Raw genomic sequence first — 26,666 nt, forward strand, 5'->3', positions numbered from 1 at the left:
AAAAATCACTGTGGGCTGGCCTTCTCCATTCCACCATGGATGCTTAGCTGTCCTTCCACCACAGAGATGAGCTCATTTTACTGTGTGCTGTTGTCCTGCACAGCCTTCATTCTACCACGCACCATTGCATTAAGTGGATTTAATCAGAAACATATGCATCTGAGTAAGTACAAATTTTTATTATTCTGTGACATGCATATATAGATGTATATTCTATCAGCGTAAGCAAACTCTTAAGCCAGACAGGTGTTAAGAAAACTGTTCTCACCCTACCTCTACAGGGACTGTATAATTCAGGAGACTTCAGGATGTTAAAAGTGGTGCTAGGTTTTCTTCCAAATATACTGGTATTTACCGTTTTAAAAGTTTCTCAGAATAGATAAAAAACACAGACTTGCATAGCAGATGCATATCCAATCCTATGATACTTTTAATCTGTCACTGTAATCCAATCCAGTTTCTCAGAAGAAATGCATTGTCTACCCAGTTTCATCTGTTTCATGTGCCTTCTTTCGTTTTACCTTCTACATCTCAACTTTTTCACGGCCCAGTGAATGATGTTCCAGCTTTCACTTTCATGTTCTGCCATGAAGCATGCCCTTTCTGGGAAGGCATCATCTCATCTTGCAGAAACATTAAGAGCATTGAGTGTCTCAGAATAAACACCTTGAAAGCAGGATGTTGCTTAATTTTCTACTTACCCTGCTCAAAACTTAAAATGTTCCTTTTGTTCTCTGAAATGTGATATTTTTTTTTTCTCATAATCTTTGACAGGTGCTGCTGTCTGGGACATCTTTAATGTTGTAGATATCAACATAAGTTTAAACCTATATGACTGGTGGGAAAAGAAAACATATTTGAATAACTGCATGTGTTTCTGAGATATTCACAACTTCCTCTGAGCTGCAGGGTTTTCTTTTTCTCTTTAAAGGCAGGGTGCAAGAACAGGCTGTTGCTTCATTCTAGCCAAATGCTGGCATATCATATCAGGTATCTTCTGTACAACCTGTTTTTTTTCCAGCTGTTGGACACTTAAAATGAAAAATATAGAGAGGCGCTGAGACATTTAAGTCAGTTTTGCAGAAAGCTGCAGAGACTGCACACAATCACTTTGATTGCTCTGTAGATCTTCCAGAATTACATACTTGTGCTTTCAAGTGCTTTCTCGTGGTTTTGAACCATGCCTTTGCAAATAGATCTGTGAATACCATGGTTAGAAAAACATACTACTTACCTGGTTTCACTGGTATCATCCCTCTAATAGTGTACCCCAGAGCACTACAGTAACAGTGTTAATGTATATTACCCCTCTAATAGTGTACCCCAGAGCACTACAGTAACAGTGTTAATGTATATTACTGCACTTGAGCAGGTTCCTTAGGTATTTAGGTATTACCGTCATGTTTCATAGAATTGTATCACCATGCAGCTTCAGCCCCTGTCTTTTGTCAACACTAGACAGATACACTGTGTTGCTTCTTCAAAAAAAGTTTTATTAGCTCTACTACTGTTGCTTTCACTTAGTGCTTCTGAGACTCCTAAGATGATCCTGAAAGAGGCATGTTTGGACATGGATCTGCGTTCTTCTCTGAAATAGGAGAATAAATAAAGGAATGGAGTATGCAAAGAAGCGAAAATAAATATGAGACAATTGGAGGAACATGTTTCCATGTGTGATTTTAGTCTTGTAGTATCCTGGGATCTTCTCCGTGATAGTGAAAGATAGGGCATGAGCAGTGGATGTCATCTACCTTGACTTCAGCAAGGCTTTTGCTACTTTCTCCCATGACATCCTCATAATGAAGTTGAGAAAGTGTGGGAAAAATGAGTGGATGGTGAGAACTGGCTGACTGGCTGAGCACAGAGGGTTGTGATCAGTGGTGCAGTCTGGTTGGAGACCTGTGACTAGTGGTGTTCTCTAAGGGTCAGTAGTGGGTTCGATCTTGTTCAGTATCTTCATCGACGACTTTGATGAGGGAATTAGTGTCCACCCTCAGCAATTATGCTGATGATACAATACAGAACTGGGAAGAGTGGCTGATGTGATGTCATTCAGCAAGACCTGGACAGACTGGAGAGTTGAGCAGCAAGCAACCAGATGAGGTTTAACAAAAGCAAGTGTAGAGTCTTGCACCTGTGAAGGAATAACCACAAGTATCAGCAGAGGTTGGGACATGATCTGCTGGAGAAAAACCAGCCAGCAGTGTGCCTTGATGGCCAAGAAGGCCAATGGGATCTTGGGTTCCAGGTCAAAGAAGTGTGACCTGCAGGTCAAGGCAGGTGATCCTCCCTCTCTGTTCTGCCCTGGTCAGGCCTCATGTGGAGTACTGGTATCCAATTCTGGGCTCCCTGGTACAAAAAAGACAGGGATCACCTGGTCCAGCAGAGAACCACAAAGATGATAAAGAGCCTGGAGCATCTCCCCTATGAGGAAAGGTTGGGTGACCTGGGTCTGTTCAGCCTAGAGAAAAGAAGAATGAGAGGTGATCTTATTAATGTTTATAAATATCTTAGGTGTGAGAGACAAAGGGACATGGCCAACCTCTTTTCAGTGGTCTGGGAATGGGACAAGGGGAAGTAGCCATAAACAGGAGCATAGGAAGTTCCACACCGTTATGTGAAGGAACTTCTTTACAGTGAGGCTGACAGAGCACTGGAACTGGAGCACTGGAGGCTGCCCAGGGAGGTTGTGGATTCTCCTTCTCTGGAGATATTGAAGACCTGCCTGGACACCTTACCTGTGCAACCCGCTGTAGGGAGCCTGCTTTGACAGAGAGTTTGGACTTGATGATCTCTGGAGGTCCCTTCCAATCCCTACAATTATATGATTGTGTAATTCTGTGATACAATATTGGAAAGACAAAACAAAAAGCCAAGAGAATGTACTTTAATGTAATTTCCTTCTGTTAAGTTTTTGATTGTTAATACATTTATGAATATATGAAGATTTCGAAGAACGATTTGATTTCATGTTTCTTTTTGTAAAGTGGTTGAATCACAGAATTACAGAATCCTTAGAGTTGGAAGGACCTCTGAAGGCCATCTAATCTAACTGTCCTGCAATGAAAAAATGAACAGAAACGCTGCAGCTAGATCAGGTTGCCTAGGGCCTTATCCAGCCTCGCCTTGAAAGTATCCAGAGATGAGGCATCAATCACATCGTTGGACAGCCTGTTCCAGTGCCTCACCAGCCTCACTGTAAAAGAATTTTTTCTTACATCTAACCTAAATCTACCCTTTTTGAGCTTGAAAGCATTTCCCCTTGTTCTGTCACCACAGACCCTGCTAAAGAGTCTGTCTCCTTCTTTCCTGTAGCTCCTCGTTCGATAATGAAAGGATGCTATCAGGTCACCTTGCAGCCTTCTCCAGGCTGAAGAGTGCCAGCTCTCTCAGCCTGTCTTTGTAGGAGAGGTGTTCCATTCCATGGGTCATTTTCATGGCCCTTCTCTGGGTGCGCTCCAACAGATCCATGTCTCTCCTGTACCCAGGACTCTACATGTGGAAGCAGTGCTCAGGGTGAGGCTTTGCCAGCACAGAGTGGAGGTAGGATCACCTCCGTGGCCCTGCTGGCCATGCTTCTTTTGATGCAGCCCAGGGTACGGTTGGCTTTCTGGGCTGTGAGGGCACACGGCAGGCCCATGTCCAGCTTTCCATCCACCAGTACTCCCACGTCCTTCTCAGGAGAGCTGTGCTTTTGTCCAGTCCTTTTGTTGCGCGGGGGGGTATTGGTAATGGGGGTTGCCTCAACCCAGGTGCAAGATCTTGCATATGGATTAGTTGAACCTCATGAGGTTCACCTGAGCCCACTGCTCAAGCCTGGGTAGGTCCCTCTGGATAGCATGCTGTTCCTCTGATGCATTGTGTCAACCTCACTCCACAGCTTGGAATCATCAGCGAACTTGCTGAGGGTGCACTTGACCCCACTACCAGTGTCACTGATGAAGATATTAAAGAGTATCAGCCCCAGCGCTGACCCCTGGGGGACACCACTCGTCACCAATTTCCATCCAGACATTGAGCCACTGATCACCTCTCTCTGGACTCAATCCTGCAGCCAGTTCTTCATCCGTTGAACAGTCCACCCATCAAAGCCATCTCTCTCCAATTTGGAGGGAAGGCTGTTGGGGGTACCATCTTAAAGGCCTTACTGAAGTTGAGCTAGATGACATCAGTGGCTCTTTTCTTGCCCACTGATACAGTGACATGATCATAGAAGGCAACTGGGTGGGTTAAGCAGGATTTGCCCTTGGTGAAGCCATGCTGCTTTTCTCATATGACCTGCTGCCTTCATGTGCCTTGGCAGAGCTTCCAGAATGGTCTGTTCCTGGATCTTCCCCGGCACAGAGGTGGGACTGACAGGTTGGTAGTTCCTAGGCTCATCTTTTAAGGTTTTTAGAGATGGGTATGATGTTACCTTTTTTCCAGTCATGAGGGACTTCACCTGATTGCCACAACCTTTCAAGTATCATTGAGAGTGGCTTGGAAACTTCATCAGCCAATTCCCTTAGGATTCTGAGGTGATGTTGATCTGTTGAAGAAATAGTTATGGACACTTTTTTTTTTCTCTATTCTATATATAGCTGAAATTTAATCTCTTGTGATCTGAGTCACCATTGTTTGTTTGTTTTATTTTGAGAAAAGTAGCACTTTCTGTGATTGCATAAGCTTTCTGAAAAAGTAGTGTTTTTTGTGATTGCATCAGCATTCTTACACTCCCATAAATACACTTTAGTTTCTATAAGCTGATCTTGCATTTTCCAGTGACAAGTGTTTCTTTCCGTGTATCATATGTGCTGTCACCATATCCCCTGCTATGTTTCAGTAAATTCTGCCAGATCTCTACTACCGACTACATTGCTTGTTAGGAGGAGTTTAGTAAGCCTTTTGTCTTGAAGATTTTTGTAGAACACTTCTCTGTTTTCTTACCTAGGCTAAACTCATTGTCTACACCTGAAGTCTGCTGTTTCCCTCCTTGTTTGTTTCTGTCCTGTCCATTTTTATCTTGCAGAGTCTGAGAAGTCGTTGGTTGCAACCTGGTGCCCTCTCACCTGGTTTGTGCTACTGCTCAGTACAGTGAGATCTTAATATTCCCTTGACCTTGCATTAAAATTATTGCTCTGTTATAAAGGAATAAACTGTTCTCACCTGGCTAGCTCTGAATTTCCTTCTCCAGTTAATTAGTTCCTTCTCTGTTGTTTGCCTCCTTTAGAGATTTTTGCATTTTGTCAAACGTTTTTATGATTTTTTGTACATTTTGTACAAATGTTATAAGTAATTTAAAAAGTGACATTTCCTTTATGTCATTTTTGATATATGAAACAGAATTTACAAACCTTGAGTGAGGAAGCACGACGTAAGATAAAAGAAGAAAAAAATGTTTTACTTCAAGCAATCTTGTGTTATCTCTGAATCACAGTGTACAGAGGTCAAAAATGAAAGTTGGGCATTTGTGAGAAGTGGGTTTCTATGCAAATGATTTCAAACTTGATTGTAAAAGAATTTAACTTTTGGTGCTCAGGGCTCTGAAAAGAGGAACACAGGAGGAACACCATCTGGAACACAGAAGGTTCCCTACGAACATTAGGAAGCACTTCTGTGATGTGCAGTTGACCAAACACATGCAGAGGTTGTGCAGAGAAGTGGTAGTATCACAGAGTGACAGGTTGGAAGGCACCTTCTGAGATCATTCAGTCCAACCACCTGCTAAAGCAGTTTCCCTAGAGTGGGTTACACAGGGGAGCATCCAGGCAAGTTTTCAGTATCTCCAGAGAAGGAGATATCTCCACCTCTCTGGGCAGCCTGTTCCAGTAGAGTCTCCCTTCTAAGAAGTTGTTGAAAACTGCCTAGATATGGTTGTGGGCAGCCTGCTGTGGGTGTCCCTTCTTGAGTAGAGATTGAAGCTGCTGACCTCCAGTGGTTCCTTCCCACCTCAAACTTTATGCAACTGAATTGAATTGGGCCATTAAGATTTGCTGGGTGCTCCTGCCTTAGTATTTTTGCAAAGTATACTGTTTTGGAGACTTGACTGCGATTTTTTTTCTTCTCCCTTTTCTCCCAGTTGTGATAAAGTAAAAAAATAAATTTTATGAAGAGAGAAGTAGAGCAAGTTCACATGAATGAGAAGAGGTAGAAAAAGCTAGATAGGCTAACACACCTGATCCATTTCCCACTATAATTCTCAACAATTTGTGCACAGTAAATATAATTAAGCTTTCAGTATACATAACAAATGCAGAACAAATCACCCTTGGTGCATGTTTGCTGCTGGAGAACCACTAGTTTTCATACTGCCATGTTCAGCAAGTTCAGATTCTGAGTCAAAATTACCAAAATGTTTAGGGTCTCCTATTCATCAAGTTTGATCAGCTTAGCGTGTTCAGGAAGCTTATGGAAAATGTTTAACGTAAAAGGTGACAGCTCCACAGAGACCTCATATTTCAAAGTTGTCATATAGAATTATATATTGAGCTACCAGTTTCAGATGTTTTAAATTCCTTCTTTTTGCTCTTCAGTGATGTTGTAGAGCTAGCCTGCAGGAACACCTTTTTAAAGGGGGTCAGAGTCCGATAAGCAGCAAAATACTTAGCTTTTCTTTCTTGAACCATATCTATTTCTGCTGCTTTTAGCGTGGTCAGGCTGTTTTACATTTCTTTCTGTTAAATTTAAATTAGTCCCTGCATAGTCTTGAAATATCTGTTATGGTGTTTGGGTATAAAAATGTTTATAAAGAAAGTAAAAAAGAAAGGCAGCTTTCTGCCATTGTAATTAACTGAATATTTTATGATCCTTAATTATGAATATGTGTGTGACATTTTTAGGAGCAGTGAGCGTTAGCTCAGAGCTTGAAAAATTTATACTTCCAGATTCCAGAAAGAGGTGTGCTTTGTATTAATGAACAGAGATGTCAGTTGTTGCCTTGCAACTAAATGTTCAGCCTTTTACCTGTTTTTTATATGAAAGGGAGTTTAGAGAGTAGAAAGTGGGCGCCATCAGAAGAAGGGTGGCCAGCAGGGACAGGGAGGTGATTGTCCTTCTCTACTGTGCTCTTGTGAGGCCCCATCTGGAGTACTGTGTCCAGGTCTGGAACCCCCAGTACGAGAAAGACAGGGAGCTGTTGGAGAAAGTCCAGAGGAGAGCCACAGAGATGATCAGGGGGATGGAACACTTCCCCTACAAAGACATACTGAGGGAGCTGGGTTCATTCAGCCTGGATAAAAGAAGGTTGTGGGGTGACCTCATTGCAGCCTTTCAGTACCTAAAGGGAGCCTACAACCAGGAGGAGAATCATTTCTTTGAAGGGGTAGATAACTGTAGGACAAGGGGAAATGGTTTTAAATTGAGGGAGGGAAGATTTGAGTTGGATGTCAGGTGGAAACTTTTTACAGAGAGAGTGGTGAGGTGCTGGAACAGGCTGCCCAGAGAGGTTGTGGGTGCCCTGTCCCTGGAGGTGTTCAAGGCTAGATTGGATGGGGCCCTGGGCAGCCTGGTGTAGTATTAAATATGGGGTTGGTGGCCTTGCCTGTGGCAGGGGGGTTGGAGCTTGATGATCATTGAGATCCCTTCCAACCTGGGCCATTCTGTGATTCTGTGATTCTGTAACTGCTTCAGCTGGTACCCTTCTGTATTTTTACTGCAGCTTCCCTGCAATGGACTTGAGGTGCTTCATTAGAGTTGATTCTTAATACCAATATGCAACTCATGAAATATAACTCACAAAATACACATTTTAGTTGGCTGTTTTAAATGTAAATATTTCCACGTTGATTTACATTTTTAATTCACATTACCAAAATCATAAAAGTTTTCCCTTTTCAGACTGTTCCTCAAACCTTCTGCAGTTCCTAGTATGACTCTTGTTTATATCAGCCATGCATGGTATCGAAGTTCCCATTAAATTGTTTTATAGCTATTCTTCATGTATACTCAGAGTTTTATAAGGTGCTCCTTAAGCCAGAGACTTTAACACATAACCACTTGCAGTCATTTTTCTCACTTGCATCATCAGAGTTGCTTGGCTTGACACTCTGAACTGCTCACTTGCATATTTCTGAGCTGGAAGTTGGGCAGAAGAGGTGGAGTTGTGAAGTATCTCAGGTTCAGATGTAGGGAAATAACACCTCTCTGAATCCAGTTTTCAAATAATTTTACTTTTTAAGCTGCTTGGGTTACCCTCAAGAGAACTGTAGTTCACTGTAGCGGAGAGATGGCAGCATCTCTCTTTGCACAGAGCCACACTGAGCAGCAGTGTAGGGCTTACCATGCATCAGATAAAGCAGGAAGCATGCATCCCGGACATGGGACTGCCTCACTCCTGCTTTGCAACTGTCCTCTGAGGCTGTGGAATGTCACACAGCCTTCTGGGTTTGCTGTGCTGAAGAAAACTGTGGTCTCATCAGTCTCTCAGCACAAATACTGAGAGCATTTCCAATGGGCCATGAATGAGATAGCAGCTGAGTTGAGGTGAATGCTCTGGGAGTTGGCATTAGGGTCTCTCCCAGGCCCAGATTGCTTTAAGCAATGATTCATAAAGTTCCTGTAAACTTAGTGAGCTTCCAAGACAAATCAATTCCAGGTAAATTTCTTGAAAGATATGAATGTCTAAATGCAACATTAGTATAGGAAATGTTATTAAACTCTGCTTGGAACAAACATGATGTGTTTTAAATATAGCTTGTGAGATGCCAGCAACTTAAAAACATTTTAATGCCCAGGCACCATGGTGTTGGTTACATAGTAGATTAGTTTTAAAATGGGTCAGTGAGCCGAAGTAGACATACATTCTGAATAAATCCATTAGAATATGCCAGTACATGCACTTGTGTATGTGTTTGTAGTATGCTTGTGATTATAGTTGTGCTTGTACTTAGCTGGGCATTGATGAGCTTATGAAGAGAAAAGGAAATGCCAGAACAATGATGTGTGCTGATCTACATAAAGTAAGCAAGAGAGCCTGCAGTACCTCTTACTCTTCATGAAAAAGTATCAGGAACATGTTTTCTTTTTGTAAAAGCAGAATTAAGCTTAGAAAATGAAATAACTTGTGAACTTGTAATGCAAAGGAAAAGTAGTCTATGTACTTAAGAAAATAAGGAAATGAAACTTGGATGAGAAAGAAGTTTTTGGGGTGCTGATTATTGCTTTTCAAAGCCATATTTTAAATCTCTCAAAGATATCTAAGCTTATTATGCCATGTGGATATTACATTTCCTGTAAATTAAAAATTAAAGTAAAACATTATGTAACCTATCTGCTGTCAATAGCGAGTCTGAGAAGCATCATGACTTTTTTTTATTGAAGGTAGCAAAGTTTAAATGTTATGGCAAACATTAATTCTCACTAGATTTTAAAATGGATTATGTTAATTAAAATCTATCTTATTTTATACACTTTATTCATTTGATGTTCTTTTCAAATAACTTTTCATATCTAAAGAGCTTAATTAAAATAGGAGTTTCTGAAGTGTGTAATGCTTATATGAAATAACCACTTTGCAGCATTTGCCATAATATTTTACAAATGCAAATGTGAGGACATCTTTATTATCTTCTGAAGACAACAAAATGGTATGCTGTTGGTATGAGGTTTCGTTCCATCAAAATGACAGTCTGTAATTTTTTTTGTCTTACTCTCTGAATTTACACCATTGTAAATACTTACTTCTATTTAGTCAATTTGAAATGAAGGCCATAGCTTTATCTGAACTATCTTACCTTAGGAAGATAGAAAAAATGTTCACGTTATTCTTCAGTTAAAATGTAAGAAAAATGATAAATTGGATGAGAGGATTTGGTTTGGTTTTGGTGTCCTTGTAGTTTTTTTAATATAAGAAGACAGATAAAAGCTGCTCTTCCAAGCATAGTCTGAAATACAATTCAAAAACCTGTTTTTACTGTACGGTAGCTTGTTGCTCAATAAAATGTGCATAAATGATCAATATTTACAAAGAATCACCTTTGAAAATTGGTAAAGCTTTCAACTGCCAGTTCTGGAAACTTGGTTAGAGTTCTGAATCAAGCTGAGTACTTTTCTCACACTGGCATGGTTAAGTTTTCTGCAAGTAATTCCTTTGCTTCAGCTCATTGGAATTTAGTAAATAATTTGGTCATGCCCAAGAAGGAATAAAATTCAACTTAGGCTCTTAAGCTATTTTGGCCCTGCAGGCACTGCAAGCGTAGATACTGTTTTTATAACCTAACTCAGCAGGCACATTTATGTTTGCAGTATGTAAGAGTAGAAATGCTGCTGGATGCACTAAATGTTCTGTGCTGTAATTGTTTCCTAGCCATGCCTAAGTTTTATGTTGTTCTTACGCACGTTTGCTTAAGAGACTACAAGTCAACATGCCCTGTTACTATACAGTCTCAGAATACAGGATAGTGGTCTGAAGATGAAGCCTGGGAAACAGAATTGGGAAAGGCAGAAAGGTTTGGATTCTTCAACTTTTTCTTTTATGATTCCAAAGAAGAAATGTTGAGGGCTTTGATAATAATGCATGTCTCTTCAGTTTTTGACTTTTTTCATTATTGCAGATGGAATAGCCATTTAGGTGTTTACCCCAAGTACTTAAAAATTATTTGGATTTTCCGTGTGGTATGTTTGAATTAGCACTCTAAAGCATAAGACATGGTTGTTTAAAATTGTCTAAAATTATGTCATAGAGCTAGGGTCACTTCTAAAGCCATAATCTTTGGTTTTGCATAAAAGCATCTTGCACATACACCAAATGTATATAGTTTTTATAAAGATAAGCATTTTAAATTTCTGAAAAGCTACATATACTCCCTTTTTTCAGGGATTTTAACATGTCTTTTACAATTGATTTAGGACTAAGGAATGTGAGGGAATTGCCAGAATCTGTAATTGGTTCTATCATCCTGTAGTTTATGCAACCTTTACAGAAGTAACTTGTCAATCAGTTGTTCTTTGCATTAAGAATTACTAGCCTCACTTGGGTGAAATTCCTACCTGGATGCCTGTCCAAAGACAAAGTTTAAAGGTGTTTATAGGGGCCCAGAACAGATGTAAAAATCACTCAAAAAGAGAAGAGCCAAGAGGGAAGGGAAGGCTTCTGAGAAGTAAAATGTAGGCTGGGTGTGTCAGTCATCTGGAAGGGTGGTATTTCTCTGGCTTTCTGTGTGTGACAGGCAACAGAGTGATACAAAGTGAATGAAAGAGAGAGCAGTGAAGATGTGAAAAAGACTACCCGTTCTTATTTTTCAAGTGTTTCTATTGCACCATTTCCAGAGATTAGAAGTGGGAGGATGAAGAAGCTCTGAGAAACCTTCTGTAGGCTGACTTTAAAATAGTGGCCTGTGTTTTGCTCATTTCACAGTATATTATTCAAATGCTGCATATTAAATGTGCAACAATTCATGCTGCTATGTTTCTTCTTGTGCAAAACTAATTTACTGCTATTCTTAGTCTGAAATCTTGAAGCAATCTAGAGGTATGTAGACTGAATAGGTTGTTGAGGGCAGCAGCTGTAGAAGGCTACTCTTTTGCCTGTAGCTGTAGATCTTTGCATCTTCCCATAATCTCAGGGAAGCACAGTGGAATGGGAGGATACTCTTTGGTAGATAATGAAATGGAGATGAGGCATATAAACCATATAGGAAATCTGGGAAGAAAACGAATTTATTGCAAATCGCATGCCTAGGATTCACCACTGGAGACCTGTGTGTTGGCAAAGGATATCTGAATACAACTATTAAAGAGTGTTGTAGTGGTATTTTAGTTTAATTTTCTTCTGTAACTGTGGAGTGATAGATATTTTCCTATCAACAATTGCTGTTTGATTTTTTATCACATCTCTAGATAATGGGAAGATGAAGTCGTGTGCTAGTCTTTTTAGGTATCTTATGATTCAATTTTTTTCCTGTAAAGGAAAAATATGTACCATGAATAGTCTGCATTTATTTTTGTGCATCCAGTTTGGAAATTCTCAGCCTCCAGCTCTTTAGACAACCTGTTTCTGTTTTGTATGTTTGTAGCTTTTTCTTTTCTCCATTCTCTAACATTTTTGTTGTTGTCATCAAACTGTCTGACTGTAAATCTGTAGCCTGTAGCTGATGCTGGCAATGTCTTTTATTTTGATAGAAGCTGACTACATTTGTGGAACTTCAGTTGACCTGAAATTGCCAATTATGGCAATTCATAAATCATTACATTTGGGGAGACCATTATGATCATTTAGACCTATCACCACCATGCCTACTAAAACATGTCCCTCAATGCCAAATCCAGATATTTCTTGAATACCGCCATGAATGGTGACTTGACCACTTTCACATGCAGTCTATTTCAATACTTCACCACTCTTTCTGAGAAGAAAAGCTTCCTAATATGCAACCTATACATCCCCGGTAGTGCTTAAGGCCAATACCTCTTATCCCCCCAGATGGAGGGATTATAGATCTCTGTAGTGCCTTATGTTGTAATGCTTAGCTTCCCTTTCTTTGCTATTAAAGAACCATGTTTTCCTATTCTGTCTTCCCTAAGAAGCCCCTGAATATAGGCTTATTTTTCCATGACCAGTGAATCTAATACACTAAGAAAGCCACAATATTTCCTGGATTTCTGCAATGCATCCAACTTCAGAATTGCCAGACGTAGATGGAAGACTGGTGTCACAAAGTATGTAAATGGAAGATGCACAATAATAGAAGTTCTTCTCTCACGGTAGTAAATTTATCATATTAGTGCAAGTGATCTGCAAAGTAAGGAGAAATTGGTTTGCCAAATAAATGGAATAGGAATTGCAAGATTTTCTGAACTGTATGAGCAGGTAGTGGAGCCTCTGGAAAACAATTGGATTTGTTTTTGATCCTACTTTGAGTCTGATAGTAAATTCTGAATAGTGAATGTAAGTAAGACTATGTCCTTAACAAAATCTGTGCATCTTCTTGGTGTCTACTGGAGGAATAAGGAACTACTGCTGCTACTTCTGATTATGTACTTTTTTTGGAAGAGTAGAATTTGACAAGAAAGCTAGTAATACGGGGCACTTTCTGACTTGATGAAATGTGAGTACTTAATGATAGTTTATGCTCCAAGAGCTGTGGAATTGTGTCATGCCTCGGCTGGACTACAGAAAAGTGCCTGTACATGCTTAGCATTATCCTTTCAATTTGAGGTTGGACAAGGCAGCAGGGACTCCTTTGCTTTGCTAGGGAAAGAACACTCCTTGAAAGTGCTTCATTTTTTTGAAGTGCACTGGTGATCTCACTAGTTTTTTTCATTGTATGGGTAGAATGAGGGAGGCTATTTCTGCTTTGTGTAAGCTGTTACTCCTTTTTGCCTTGTCTTTGTAAGAACAACTGAAGACTAGTTTTGTTGTAACATATTGTGGGATGTACTTGTTCAGGTGGTTTATCTAACACAAAGTAGACGACCATGTATCCAATACTGACAGTCAAATTTGGGAGCTTTGCAGAAGTCCTCATATGACCAAAAAGTAAGATGGTCACTGAAGAAATTTGTGATTCCACATTTATGAATGCCTATCCCAACTCTGAAGATGAAGTGGGTGTTCTAGAGGCTGTGTGATGGCACTTCCATGCTGATGATGTAATGGGTCAGGATGTCATTTGGATAGCAGGGAGAACTAATGATGAGTTCGCAGAGGAGAAAAATAGCATAGCAAGGAAATGCCAGTGGAAGAATTGCCAGAAAGGTCAGCAGTGTGTCTCATGAACCTGGCACATATAAAATTCTAGAGGAATTACTTCTCTTAGAAAAGGAATTACACAGAATAAATAAATAAATAAATATAAAAATGATTTTATTATTTGATTCACTTGGCTGAGCAGGAGGGGCTTTGTTGCAGGTCCTCTTCCACTGGAGAAATGTAGCTCTCATCAGGCCGCATCACCTTCTAAGTATTTCCTGTGTTCTTTTTGGAAAAGGTCAGCAAGTAAAATGAAAGAGTATAACATGGTACACATCTCAATATGTTATTATCTATGCTATATTATCTAGAATTTGTTTTTTTAAAAGCCTGCTAAATATACCCAGAAAGCTTGCATTGTGATGTATCTTTACATCATTTGTTTAATCTACCTCTCTTTTTTAACATTCTGATTTTGATCTCTGGGAAGAATACCATATCTGTTTCAGCAGAGTCAGTTCCAGCCAATGGTACTGTTCTGTATTCCTTCTCTTCATCACCATCTGAACTTAGAGACTTGAAGAATAAACTGGGTGGGAAGAGACCCCTGGATGCTGCTAAGTGCAAGCCTCCACTCAAAGCAGTCAACCAGACCAGCTTTCTCTGGGCCATGATCACTTGTGTTCTAGAGATCTCTAAAAGTGGACATTCACATTTCTAAGTTACTCAAGATTTGGCATGCTGCAGCTTGAGATTGTTGAATGTATCATTGTGTAGCTACAAACCTGTCTTCTCTTACCATCTTCTAGGTAGTAGAAGACCAATAAAACCACAAGCAGGTTTCACTTTGGAAGGCTGAACAAATGCACGCGTTTAGTCTCTCTTTGTATGCCATATGCAGCAGATTTGGATTAATTCCAAAAACTGCAGTATTAAAATTTGTTTCCAGCTGTGGATTGCTAATAAGCACTCATTCCAAGCAATAGCCGATGTAGGGTGAGTTATAATGCCTGGCAACTGCATGCAAAGCAGGTATTTTAAATGCTAAGATCTGATTTTTATTGAGATAATCACAAGCCTGTATCACATATTTGTTCCTTACGTTATGCCCTGTTGTTCATCTAGTTGATGAATGACCTGCTACTCCGCAATCAGACTGCACAGTCTGAAGATGTTGTAGAAAAATGATTCCTATGTTAGAAATAGAATATTAGAAGATTGTAGTTTTTTATTAATTACATTAAAGAGGCTTTGAAGTTGGTGGTAAAATGTGACCACCAAATTCTGTGGAATATATATCATCTTAAAATTGTGCTGGTGGGTATTCTGAAAAGGAAAGTGATTACTAGCTATGAAATGGATACAGATTTACTATATGACTGAAAGTTTAAGCTTCTGGAATGGAAGAAGTTCCTTTTAATGTGTACCTATTGTCTACGTAGTCATTTGACCTAATCTGGCAGCTTTTCCTATTTGTTTAGAAAATGTAGACTACCATTGCTGGTATTGTCATCTGATGACTAACACCATCATAATATAAGGGAATATTGTGTAAACGGATTAGAATGCAGGCACCTCAAAAGATTAAAGGTGATAATATGCTGAGTTTGCTTTAAAACAAGCAAACGAAAATAAACAAAAAGGTGAAAGTACTGTTTGACGCAATAAAATGCAATCCGGCTTGAGGTATTCGTTTACAGAATAGATTGATTGTAAAGTTGTACATAAAACCAAGCTGGAAGATTTGACCAACTCTACTGTTTTAATTTGTCCCATATTTCTGTCTTATTCAAAGTATGAACTGCTATTTAATTCACTTATTCAAAATGCTGTTAGATTTTCTCATTTTTTGTCTCTTGAGGCAGTTAGATGCCAAGCAATGTTGCCTAGATCCAATGTACTCTTGATATGAATTTTTCAGGTTCTAATTATAATGACCTAAGATATTTCAAAACCTCTCCTTTCAGCCCTGTCTCAGTTTCGTAGCTGTCCTTTAGCTGGAGGAGTCAGACAGCACCCTGGCTTTTTGGAAAACTGCAGGAAAGCTGACTGTGCTGGAGGCCTACTACTTATCTCTACTGATAAATAATTGGCATGAAAACCTATCCTGATTTCCTCTTGCTTCTATTCTGTCAAAAACATAGTTTGTAAGATATGGAAGCAATCAAAACTCCAAGCAATCTGCTAGAAAATGCCAATGAAAATGACTGAGAAAAATCTGCTGGTAATGGGAACAGGTTTGGTTACAGTTAATGAAGACAACAGTGCTGGTCCGAACATCCTTACACCAGCCTTAGATTCTGATTATTAATGCTTTAGAATAAATCTGTCACTGAAATACAGTGATTTGGAGGAATTAGCTGGCATTTTATTATCTTAGTTATCCTTCTTTGTATTTCTCCTACATAATAGAGAGATTGTTTTAAAGCATTTGAACACTGAAGCTTTAATTCTTCATCCTTTCATCTTTAGAGGATGAAGAGTGTCCTGCATTTCATTACTGCCAGAAATAATTTATAGTTGATTTTAAAAAATGTTAAATGTTAAAACCTTTAATATACACTATTGCCTGACTGGAATTTTAATGTTACCATGGATGGTGTGTCTTTAATTTCATCCGTCTAAGTGCACTCGTAATAGATTGTATGAATATTGGAATTAGCTGTGTGTTTTGTGGATTTAAAAAGCTGAAAAAAGAAGGAAAGTACTGTAGAAATCAGGGAGATGTTTGGAGGTGTGTGTTTTTTACTTTTACAGAAATAATGTACTGACTATATAATGACGACATGTCTAACTGTGAGTTTCACGATACTACTTTCCTATGTAATGATGCCACTGCTAGAACTGAGAGTGTATCAGCATTTCTTTTTTGAATGCTTTCTTTCTGCATGGTTTTGTGTGTGTGTGTGTGTGTGTGTGTGTGTGTGTGTGTGGTGTGTGTGTGTGTGTTTTTTTTTTTCTTTGTTTCTTTGGTTGGTTGGTTGGTTTGGTTTGGTTTTTTATTTTTTTTAAACACTGATCTCTAGGAAGAAAATTAGGAGAAATGCATCCTAAAGAACAGTGCAATAAATAAATAAATGCAAAGGACACCCTATATCTGCAGTCCTTTTTATGTAGGGTTTGATGAAAAGTACTTTTAAAACCTTTATAGCTGATTTTGATGAAGCAGTATTGGAAACTCTGACACATCACTCAGACCACAGCTTGTTTTGAGAAGCACAGCCACCATGCTGCTCTTAGGCACAGCCCTGTTAGTTTTGTCAGGTTGTGCTGAGTTGTGTGTACTGGTGGATGCAGCTGTCCTGCACACATAGGACCTTATTTGGGAGCAGAACAGCATGTATGTGGGAGAACGGAAAACCACTTCTTCACAGTGATCTAGTACTTACTATTCTGAGAGATTACTTACTTCCTCTTGTGAATGAGAATGAATCTGCTGGGTGACACTGCACAGGGACTCCTTTGCTTTTGCTATTGGCGCTCTCTTAAAAGCAAATGTATAGTGCAAGGAGGGTCAAAATAGGAACAGAAAATGAAGGATGATGTCTCTTTCAGTTTCTCTTCTGACAGTCCAAACTCCCCATCTTTAAATAATTGACTATCTTGGCTTTGGTTAAGTCCTTTTCATAGTTTTATATCTCAGTTTTTATCTTTGGCTTTTAGCAGAGTTCTGGGATACAAAGCTAGCAAACAGCTGTTTCAAAGTAGTTATATCATTGAAAACTTTAGTAAATCACTTTGTCTTTAGGGTGAATATTTGAAATGCATATCTAGATTGGTATGGAAGAATCCAAAAAGCAAAGAAGCAGATTAAAAGAGCTTGCTTTTTGCATTGGTTTAGCTAAAATTAACACTTTTGTGAATTGTAACAGAAGTTCTCAAAGAAAAAAAAAAATATATATATTGCCATTTGAGAGCTATTTGTGGCAGAAAGCCAAGCATGATAGCCCTGACTCCCTGCCTTGATCTGATAGTTACTGTTTCAAAAACAGTTTAGCAAATTGCGTACTTGTCTGTCTTGGTAGCCCCTCCATTCAGTATTGGACTCCTAGTCAAGAAAAACAATGCTCTTGTCAGGTAGAGAACTAGCAGTGCTTTCCTTGTTTGTATTTGTAATACCTAGAATGAGAATGGCAGTAGTGGAGGCTGTACTGGGAAATAGTTTAGTTTAGTTCACTTTATTTTAGTAGAGTTTGAGATTTTGATTATTTTAGTATGGAAAGATGCATTATTTCTAAATCTGCTAATGTGGCACAGATTTAAACATGTGGTTAAAATTATTGTGATTCAATATGTTCAAATTACCCTTCTGTTGCTTAAAAGCCAAGCTTGCAAAAAATTGTAGTGGAGGCTAACTTGCTTCTTACTGTACTAGAGGATGCCATTACAATCACTGAGATGCGATAATAATTTTACTGAACAGTCTGAAAAATGACCCTCATGTTATGAAGACAACCTTGAAATCTATGCACATTACTAGTGTTTATATTTTCAGTCATCTTCCTCCTTTGGAAATAGGAAAATTTTGGAGGTAATAAATATAGGTAGTCGTTTTCTGACCACAAAACCTTATTCTGCAGAGGAGTCCTTTAGGGCCTCCAGCTGGATCATTCACTTCTCTGTTGATCAAGGTAAGTTTCCCAGTAGGGAGTCAGCAAGTAAGTTTATTGAGTCTTCAACCACTCTTCAAAGTGGAATTAAATGCTCTTTACTTATCTTCTTGCCAAGAGAGATAAGCCTATTTTTGACAGTAATCATTTAAGAAAAGAAAAAAAAAAAGTACATATTTTTTGGCCTTAGCCAGGTTTAAGGGCCTGCAAGCCACCAGTGAGTGCTCCTGGCTTAAAAGCCACCCCGGCAGATGAATGTGACTTAAGCATCATGTGCTGCTGGGACATCCGCTTTAACGTGTACTGTATGAATACCTTGATTTCCACAACCTCCATTCCTTTTAAGGAATTAATTTTTCAAAAATAGTCTAAAATTAGAGGAGAGAGTGATAAAACGCTTGAGGACGAATTTCAGGAAGTTGAGATTTTTACTTTGCATAAAATGAGGCACCAAAGCATGGTGGGTTTTGCTGTTGTTTTTTTTTTTCTTTTTTCTTTTGCCCGATTATATATCAAGGCTGTTTTGAAGTTAAAATCAATAGATGTTTCTCAGTGTACTCAGATAAGGAGTCTGTGAGGCGCAGGCTTTGTACTACAATGTCACTTCTTAACAAAGAATTCAGAATAACAGATTGTCATGAAGAACAATAGCGATAGTCTTGTGCAGTAAGCAGAAATGATTATGAATTTGAACCAGAGTTGTTCTTCTGCTAATAGTTAGAATGAAACAAAGAACTGTGTCAGAAAAATGAAGGTGCATTACTTGCCATTTTGTGTACGAATCACTTTGTATTGATTTAGATCTGGCCGGAGGCTTCTTGCACAAAATTATATGTAGTTCACTCCAAAAGTAATGCTTCCTGTTTATTTCCATGGAAACTATGACAGATACAAAGAACTACTTAATAGTGCTAATACTAAAAAGTTCTCATCTACAAAACACTATTTTTCAACGTAGTCACCACCATTAGCTATGCATTTTTGCCAATGATGACGAAGACCCTGTATGTTGCTCGTTTAACAGTCTGCACCAGCAGAAGTGACACAATCTCACCACTGTTGATATACACCTGCCACCCCTCACTGTGCTCACATCCGCTGTTTGGTCTCCATCAACGTTTGACAAGCATCAGTGAATGTCAGTGGGTACCATTTTTTCTACATGGAGGAAGTCAGTGTCACACATCTGCTTCATCTGCACTTCCATGTCTGATGCCATTTTCTCAGACTGCCCTTCTGCTGCAGTCTGTCTCATGGCAACAAAATGTAACAGAATATTGGCAAGAAGATTCAATCTCTACTGCCATACCATCAACATCTGCCTCTGATATCACGGAGCACCATAATAAAATAGGAGGTGTTACTTTTGGAGCAGCCCTTGTACAGTGTAGGTCAGGTCAGCATGCTGTTTTCTCTCAAATTAACCTACTCTGCAGTACATTTTTTAAAGCACAGGTAAATATTAAGTTACAGAACAAAATGCCTTGTTATACCATATATGATATAGTTGTATAATACTTTTACATAAATTATAGAATTTATATATTTATATAAATTGTTTAATATAGCGTTTTTAATACATGCAGTGTGTATTTATTGCATACAAAATTATATGCAATGTGTATTTATTTCATATAAAATAAGCCAAAAACCGTATATATGGAAATGCAGTTGTGAAAAGTCTCACTGTTGCAGAGTTCAATATTAGTGATAAAGTAAGTTCTATCCTTGCATTATGTTATTTTGCTAATACTGAGAAATAATGGTAAAATATTTTCTTACATTAGAGGAAAAAAAAAACAACAATATTCTGCTTGACTTCACTGGTGACTTGCTTTTAGCAACTTTCAGGATATAATTATCAACCTGCTATAGGTTTTGTGAATGGTGTTATTTGTTGTTGTTGTTGTTGTTGTTGTTTTTTAATGTGCTTTTTTCTTTGTATGTTGATTGGTATTGGGTATTTTTTTTTTTTTTTTTTTTTTGAGAAGACATTTCATGAAGGGTAGAGATGTATGCATAGCTGTGCAAAGAATAATAATTTCCAAAACTTTCCTGTGTGTCTGTGTGTATGAAACCACAAAAAAAATCCAAACTAAGTAGTCAGGGTCTCAAATAGGTCAGAAAAGATCTGAATGCCACTTAGACCCTATATACATCACTTATATACACACATACAGATACAGGCTAAAAAGTTGTCTGGAAATGTTGTTGTCGCAGTTATTGCCATTACTGTGAAATTACTTTACCTAGGGAAGAGTATCCCAACTTCTGGACAAAATTTAGAGATTGTCAGAAAAGATAACTTCAGCAAAGGAGAATTAAAAGGACATTGTGTGTGCTCATCAATGGCAATCATTTGTTGGTTTATTTTGTTTATTGTTTTTATTTTGCTATGTTTTCTAAATCACAGTTTTGAGCTTCAATCATTAAGATTTTTTCAACTATTAAAAAGATGCTCCAGTAAGGTGTTACCTAACTTCTGAAAAGAAGTTTTTAAAAAGCTTATGAAAAGTTTCTAGAAATGTGCAGGGTTAATATTTCAATGTGATGCAACAGTTCATGGCTTTCTGAATTCTAATCTTCTACAGCAAAAGAGGAGCTGCTTTGTGTGGGTGCAAAGCATCACTCACAGCTTTAGAAGAGACATCAATTCTTTATTATTATGGTAGCTGAAATGTGATCTCATTACAGTGCATGTAGCATGTGTTCAAAATAAAGCCACTGAGATGGACCCACAAACAGCTCCCGTTCCCCTCAAACATTTAACACACAAACCTGCATCTCTTCTACATATTTTTAAGTATGATTTAATTCTTTTTGTGAGGCAAAGATTACCAGGTGTGTACTTTGCAATGCAAATTCTTCAGATTTTTTTCGGGGGAACAAACTGAGTAAAGCCATTAAATGATGAACTTTCATACTCCACTTCCAGGATCCCTCTACAAGTCTTCTCTCACCTCACCTCCCTTGTGCTCCTTGCCATGCCATAACACCTTAGTAAAGAAGGAAATAAATGGCTTCAGATAAGGCAAGAATCAAATACGGAAAATCAGTTATAAAATTTTCTTCAGCTTTTGATACAAAATCTTACAGTAATTTGACCAAAACTAAACAAAAAGATAACAGACACTTAGTAAGTTAATCATAATAGGATTTCCCAAGAAAACATCCATCTACGGAAGTACAGAAACAATAAAGATGTCATTGCAGTTAGATTGCTAGAATTAGGGCACTTGCATGTTCAGTCAATTATATATATTCATTCTGAGGTTAATTATATATGGTATATGAGACGTGGGTGATTAGAATGGCTTTATCTGCTCAGACATATGAATTGCACTGAGAAACAATCACAGAATTGGCACAAATGGTTCATAGAGGGAAGGGAGCTATTCATGCTATTAGCTTCTCAAGAGAAAGATGAATGTGCTGTCTCTTATCTGCTTTTAAATTACATGTACTAGATTTATTGAAGAGTCAATATGTGTGTCTGAGCAATGGTACTGCATGTATATTTGCAGATGGAAGGCCTCAAAAAATGCAACAATAAAATAACACAATATAGACCTGATAAAAGTAGTCTTTGTAGTATTCCCTGTGGAAGTTTTGTAACCTTGCTATGCATGGTTCCCTACTCCTGTCTCCTGTGTTACATCCTTTGAAAAAAAAATGACTTCTTACACTCCTATGTCCTTTCCCCTGCGCTCATCAGTCATTTCAGTTCAGACTGGGGCTGTGTCAACTACAGAAACAGTAAACAGGAGAGCAGTGTGGAGCAAAGCACTATTGAGGAACTGAGGCATACATTTAGGGTTCTGCTTCAGACTAGCTTGCCTGTTCCTCTGGCCTTCATGTCCATTAGCTGTTGGAGTACATAATAATAACAAAAAAAAAAAAAAAAAGAAAGGAAACCACCAAACACCATTTTGGTTTCTTTTAGAATCATAGAATAGCTTGGGTTGAAAGGGACCTTAAACATTATTGGATTCCATCCTTCTTGCATTTAAATATTGTTCCACTGCTTCAGGATCACATCAGTGGGTACATGCTACAGTGTAACTGCCTGATGGCTTATATTATGAAACTTGCCTTAGATAAGAATCAAGGCTTGATGGCAATTTGCTATCAACAGTAGTTGCTAGTTCACTAGCTGATGAATATTGAAGAATTATTTACAGCCATTCACGAGATCCAGTACTCGTTAATGCTATTTCTGGCACACTAGCACTATTTACAACATGAAAAAAAAAAAAAAAAAGGAAAATATAAGTTAAATTGGCCAAAAATAAAAAGAGCTTGTTTGTTCTCCACACCCCCTTCTCCTCTCCCCCCCCCAAAAAAAAAATAATAATCTGCTAGGTTTTGAGATTTGTCTGTGTTTGGCCTACATCAAACCCCAGTGTTTCCAAACTCAACTAAAACCAAGAAATCATGAATATATTGTCTAGGTGTGCAAATGACTCACACTCAGGCTTTCTGTTTATTTGTTTTAAATATGGGGGTGGGCACCTACTGGATACTTGAAATAATTTTAAGTGTTCTAATTGAATGGCTTGTTTTACCCATGAGACTCTCTCTGTCAGAGTACAGTGTACCACAATATTGTGTAAGTCCAGCAATGCATCTTTAGGATCATTTGTCCATTACACCTGGTAGAAATGCTCCTAATTCTGATCATGCTAGATTGGTGACTCTCATGCAGTATAACTAGAAACCTGCTATCAGGTCTTTTCTCCAAGTTAGTCACTGCTTTACTAGCTCATGTCAAGCTTAACTTAAGAAGTAGTTTGCAGTTTCTGTTAATGACTTTGGTTTCAGAACTGAAATACTAACTCATTGGTGGGACATGTTGATAGATCCTATTGTTACTGTTCATGGCTCTATGAATATTAATGACTTCCGTAGCTGAGACATCTCCATTTCCATAAACACTTTCTCCTTGTAAGCCCTTAAACTACACAAAATTACAGCTATGATTATTTTATTCTGTTGTTTTTGTCAATACACTGAGAGTAGAGAATTCATCATCAGTTTTGGCATAGATCAGGTTTTTTTGCTGTTTCTCTTGGAGTGTGTTAAGTGTTTCTTTTACCTGCAACCCCCCTTTAGGCCACTAATACTATAAAGTGAGATACAGTGAAATCTCTTAAGACTTGTTTTAATAAGGATTAAAAGTGTTTGTGCTTGCTGGCTTAACCCTGTGGTGTATTCTCATAGTTGTGGGTGTGATTCATTAAGATTTAGTCTGTAGAAGCACTTCAAAAGTAGTTGGCCCACTCATGAGGCCTGTACCATTCTGGCTTGAGTCAGAGTGGTCTTATGATCATAGCACAGATTAGGAGTGGACGTCCCTGTAAAATGAGACCAAGTGGACTTTAGGACAGTGGGAAGCTTTTAATTGGGCTCAAGTAATTTGTTAGCTATTATACTGTATTTTAACATACCTCAAATTGAAATATACATGTTGTACTTTGTGGCTGTTATTTTTCTTAAATACACCATATGGGCAAGTGGCAGCTGCATACTGTATGCTTTGCTCTGTATGCTTAAGGTCTCTGACTGTGGCCTAAGAAATGAGGACAAGGTACTATGATTTGTTCCTTTAGATGCAATATTTGGGTGGAGGCAGACAGCCCACATAGCTTTAATTAGAGGAAGTCCTTACTGCTTCTGATTTTTAATTTGCATATTTTTATATAAATAAAAGTTGAAGCCGTGACTCTGAGAAGAGAGAGGCAGATTTAAGCCGTTCTTTCCATAAACCTCTCAGAACAGAAATTGGCGTACAGTCTGGCTCACTGCCTCACTACCCTGTGCACCCCTTCAGCTCACATTCCACATGAGTAGTGTAAGTTGCCTCAGTGTATGAGGTTCAGTAGGGATATTATAGTGGCTGATGCCAATTGAGACATTACTCTGAAGTCTTATAGAATCAGTGACACAAGTTCCCATGATATGCTGCTCAGAAGTTCTGTCAGTTGGCTGCTTCATATGCCTTGATAATGCTCTTTGATACTTAATTCTCATTTTGAATAACTAAACTTCAAATTTGATCCATCACATCATGATTAAGTGATGGACAAATGGATGGATAGAAGTTGCTGTATGAAACATTGCAAATACTGCTTAACAAACACTTTGTTAATCTAAGTGCTTAGGAATGGTATCAGTGCTGGTCTAATGATCTTCTAAAGATGCCCTAAGTGAAAAGAATGGACCATATTACCAATGTTTAGATTAACCTGGGAATTCAGACTTTCCTTTATAATTTTATGAAAATGTCTCATGGTGTATGGAATACCCCATGTATAGTTTATGTTTATGACACATCCTGGTTCTGCCTTTTAAATGAATCTCAGCTAGATGGTTTCTTTATCTTCCTTCCAGAAAAGACGTCGACGCATAGACCGAAGCATGATTGGGGAGCCAACAAACTTTGTTCACACAGCTCACGTTGGATCAGGAGACCTATTCAGTGGAATGAATTCGGTAAGCATCTGTGGATGAAGATATTTCATCTTAGACAGGGTACAGGAACATTGTAAGAGGCTAAAGCAATGAAGAATGATTCTCTATTGAATTGTGACAGAGAGGCTCTGTGTAAAACTGAAGAATAACTACTAATGTATTAATTCCAAGCCTTAGTCACTTGCATTCTAGATTATGAGATCCTGTAGTTATTTACAATGTGTAGCAGATGTTGTATATACTGTGCAGGCTACGTGTGGAATACCACTGAAAAACTCATTCTGATGGCATGTGCAATACAGAGGAATATTTTGAGAAGTAATAGAGTTATTTAGAAAAAAAATCTTCTAAATGTGTCTCGTAATTCAAGTTAGATTTCTTAGTTTAAATGCTTTAAAGTATTTTAAATGTAATTTATATGAAATTCCAGTTTACAATATTTTATGGTGCACAGAAATATTTTTGTGTGTTTTGCAATGTGAATTATTTCCAGAGCAAGCAGTTATGTCACAAGCAGGATTTTATGGCTTTCTGTATATTCTTGAAGGACTAAATATTTTTTCTTCCTGAAAGTGAAAAAGAGAGGCTAAGATTGATAATGAAAATGAGCTTTTGAGGATATATTTCTTCTTTACAACCGTAATTTATGTGAAACATGAATCCATTTTTAAAGTCAATAATTACAAAAAGGGGTGATATTTAGATGAACAAAAATATGTCTCAATCTAAGTAATTATTTTAAAAGGAAAAAACTTTTGAGAAGGTGGATTTCAGGAAAGAGGAAGAATGACTTCTGTTGGAGGTATTAAATGTAGGAAAGTGAGGTCAATTGCAGTTTCAACTAGTTTGCAGCTGATTGAAATTAGAAAAATTTTTTAATTTCATAGCTGTTAGAGAAAGGCGAAGTTAGGATATCTGACATGACTAACAATATGCTAGGGTTTCCCTGAAACTGGGTAACGGAGCAGAAATTATTTGTACTAAATCATCAGTAAGGTAAATGGACAAACACAGCTTCAACTTGATAAAATTCAATTAAAGCTGATGATCTATTTAATAAATAATAAATGCATTGTGAATTTAAATAATGAAGTCAGTGATCCATGATCCATTTTTCTTAAATTTCTTTTAGAAGCATGGCTGTTTGTTCTTTAAATGCTTTCTCTCTCCCGTGTGAGAACCTTCTTCATTCTCACATCTGAACCATCTCTTGGGAGCTTTGTGGTGGCTGCCTGACGCTTTGCTCTTTCACGTCAGCCTTTCCTCCGCTTGCCCTCAGCCTTGCCTTGTATGTTTAGTTCATCTCCAGATAATATTTAATGATTGCTGTTGCTACATAGACTTTTCCATTTTGAACATTTATAACTGGGCATTATAAATTCACTTTTTTTTTTTTTTTTTTTTCCAATTTGGATAATGTGCTGCAGCAATGGCCAGAGGAATATTTTCTGATAAAAGGAAGAGACTATATGCAAAAAATAATCTTTAGAAGCAGAAATCTCCAGTTCTAACATCATTTCTTTTTCTACCTCTTCTTTGATGATTTACTGGGGTAAAATTGCATCCAGTCTCCTTGCTTATTCTTTATAGTTTTATCCCCAAGGTCATGGTGGCATTTCTACTTGTTTTTCTATTTAACATCCTCTATAATATAGGCATTATACTCCTTTGTGAGCCTCCTCCAGTTTTATTAGCTTTTACCCATATAAGTTTGATTCTTCAATAAGTAGCTCATCTGTGCCTTTTCTTCATCAGAGTTGTTCTTCATTCCCATGTACTTCTGAGTGCACTAGTATCCTGCTTACTGAAATACTTAGCTTTTTTGCCTTCTGTGTTAAGAGCCTTGCTCATTTGTGAAATGTAAATTTTAACAGTTGTGAACTCTTACTTTCTCATGTCTGTCACTCTTCTACTATTTTTTTTTAATCTTTGTATTGCACAGTGGAGTCTCCTACTTTATTTTTTCTCATTGTATTCCT

At 38.1% G+C, this 26,666-nt stretch overlaps 1 protein-coding gene across 3 annotated transcripts in view; it reads left to right on the top strand.

The window, feature by feature from the left end:
* Nucleotides 1–26,666, top strand: part of CDC42SE2 (CDC42 small effector 2) — a 90,411-nt gene that overhangs the window by 58,598 nt on the left and 5,147 nt on the right. For all 3 annotated transcript variants that reach the window (XM_085213253.1, XM_085213254.1, XM_085213255.1), the window contains one exon: nucleotides 24,607–24,708. In XM_085213253.1, coding sequence (XP_085069379.1) covers nucleotides 24,607–24,708 — 102 coding nt within the window. The remainder of the gene's footprint in view (nucleotides 1–24,606; nucleotides 24,709–26,666) is intronic.

Source organism: Meleagris gallopavo, chromosome Z, assembly GCF_905368555.1.
Source record: "Meleagris gallopavo chromosome Z, MGAL_WU_HG_1.1, whole genome shotgun sequence".
Taxonomy (NCBI): domain Eukaryota; kingdom Metazoa; phylum Chordata; class Aves; order Galliformes; family Phasianidae; genus Meleagris; species Meleagris gallopavo.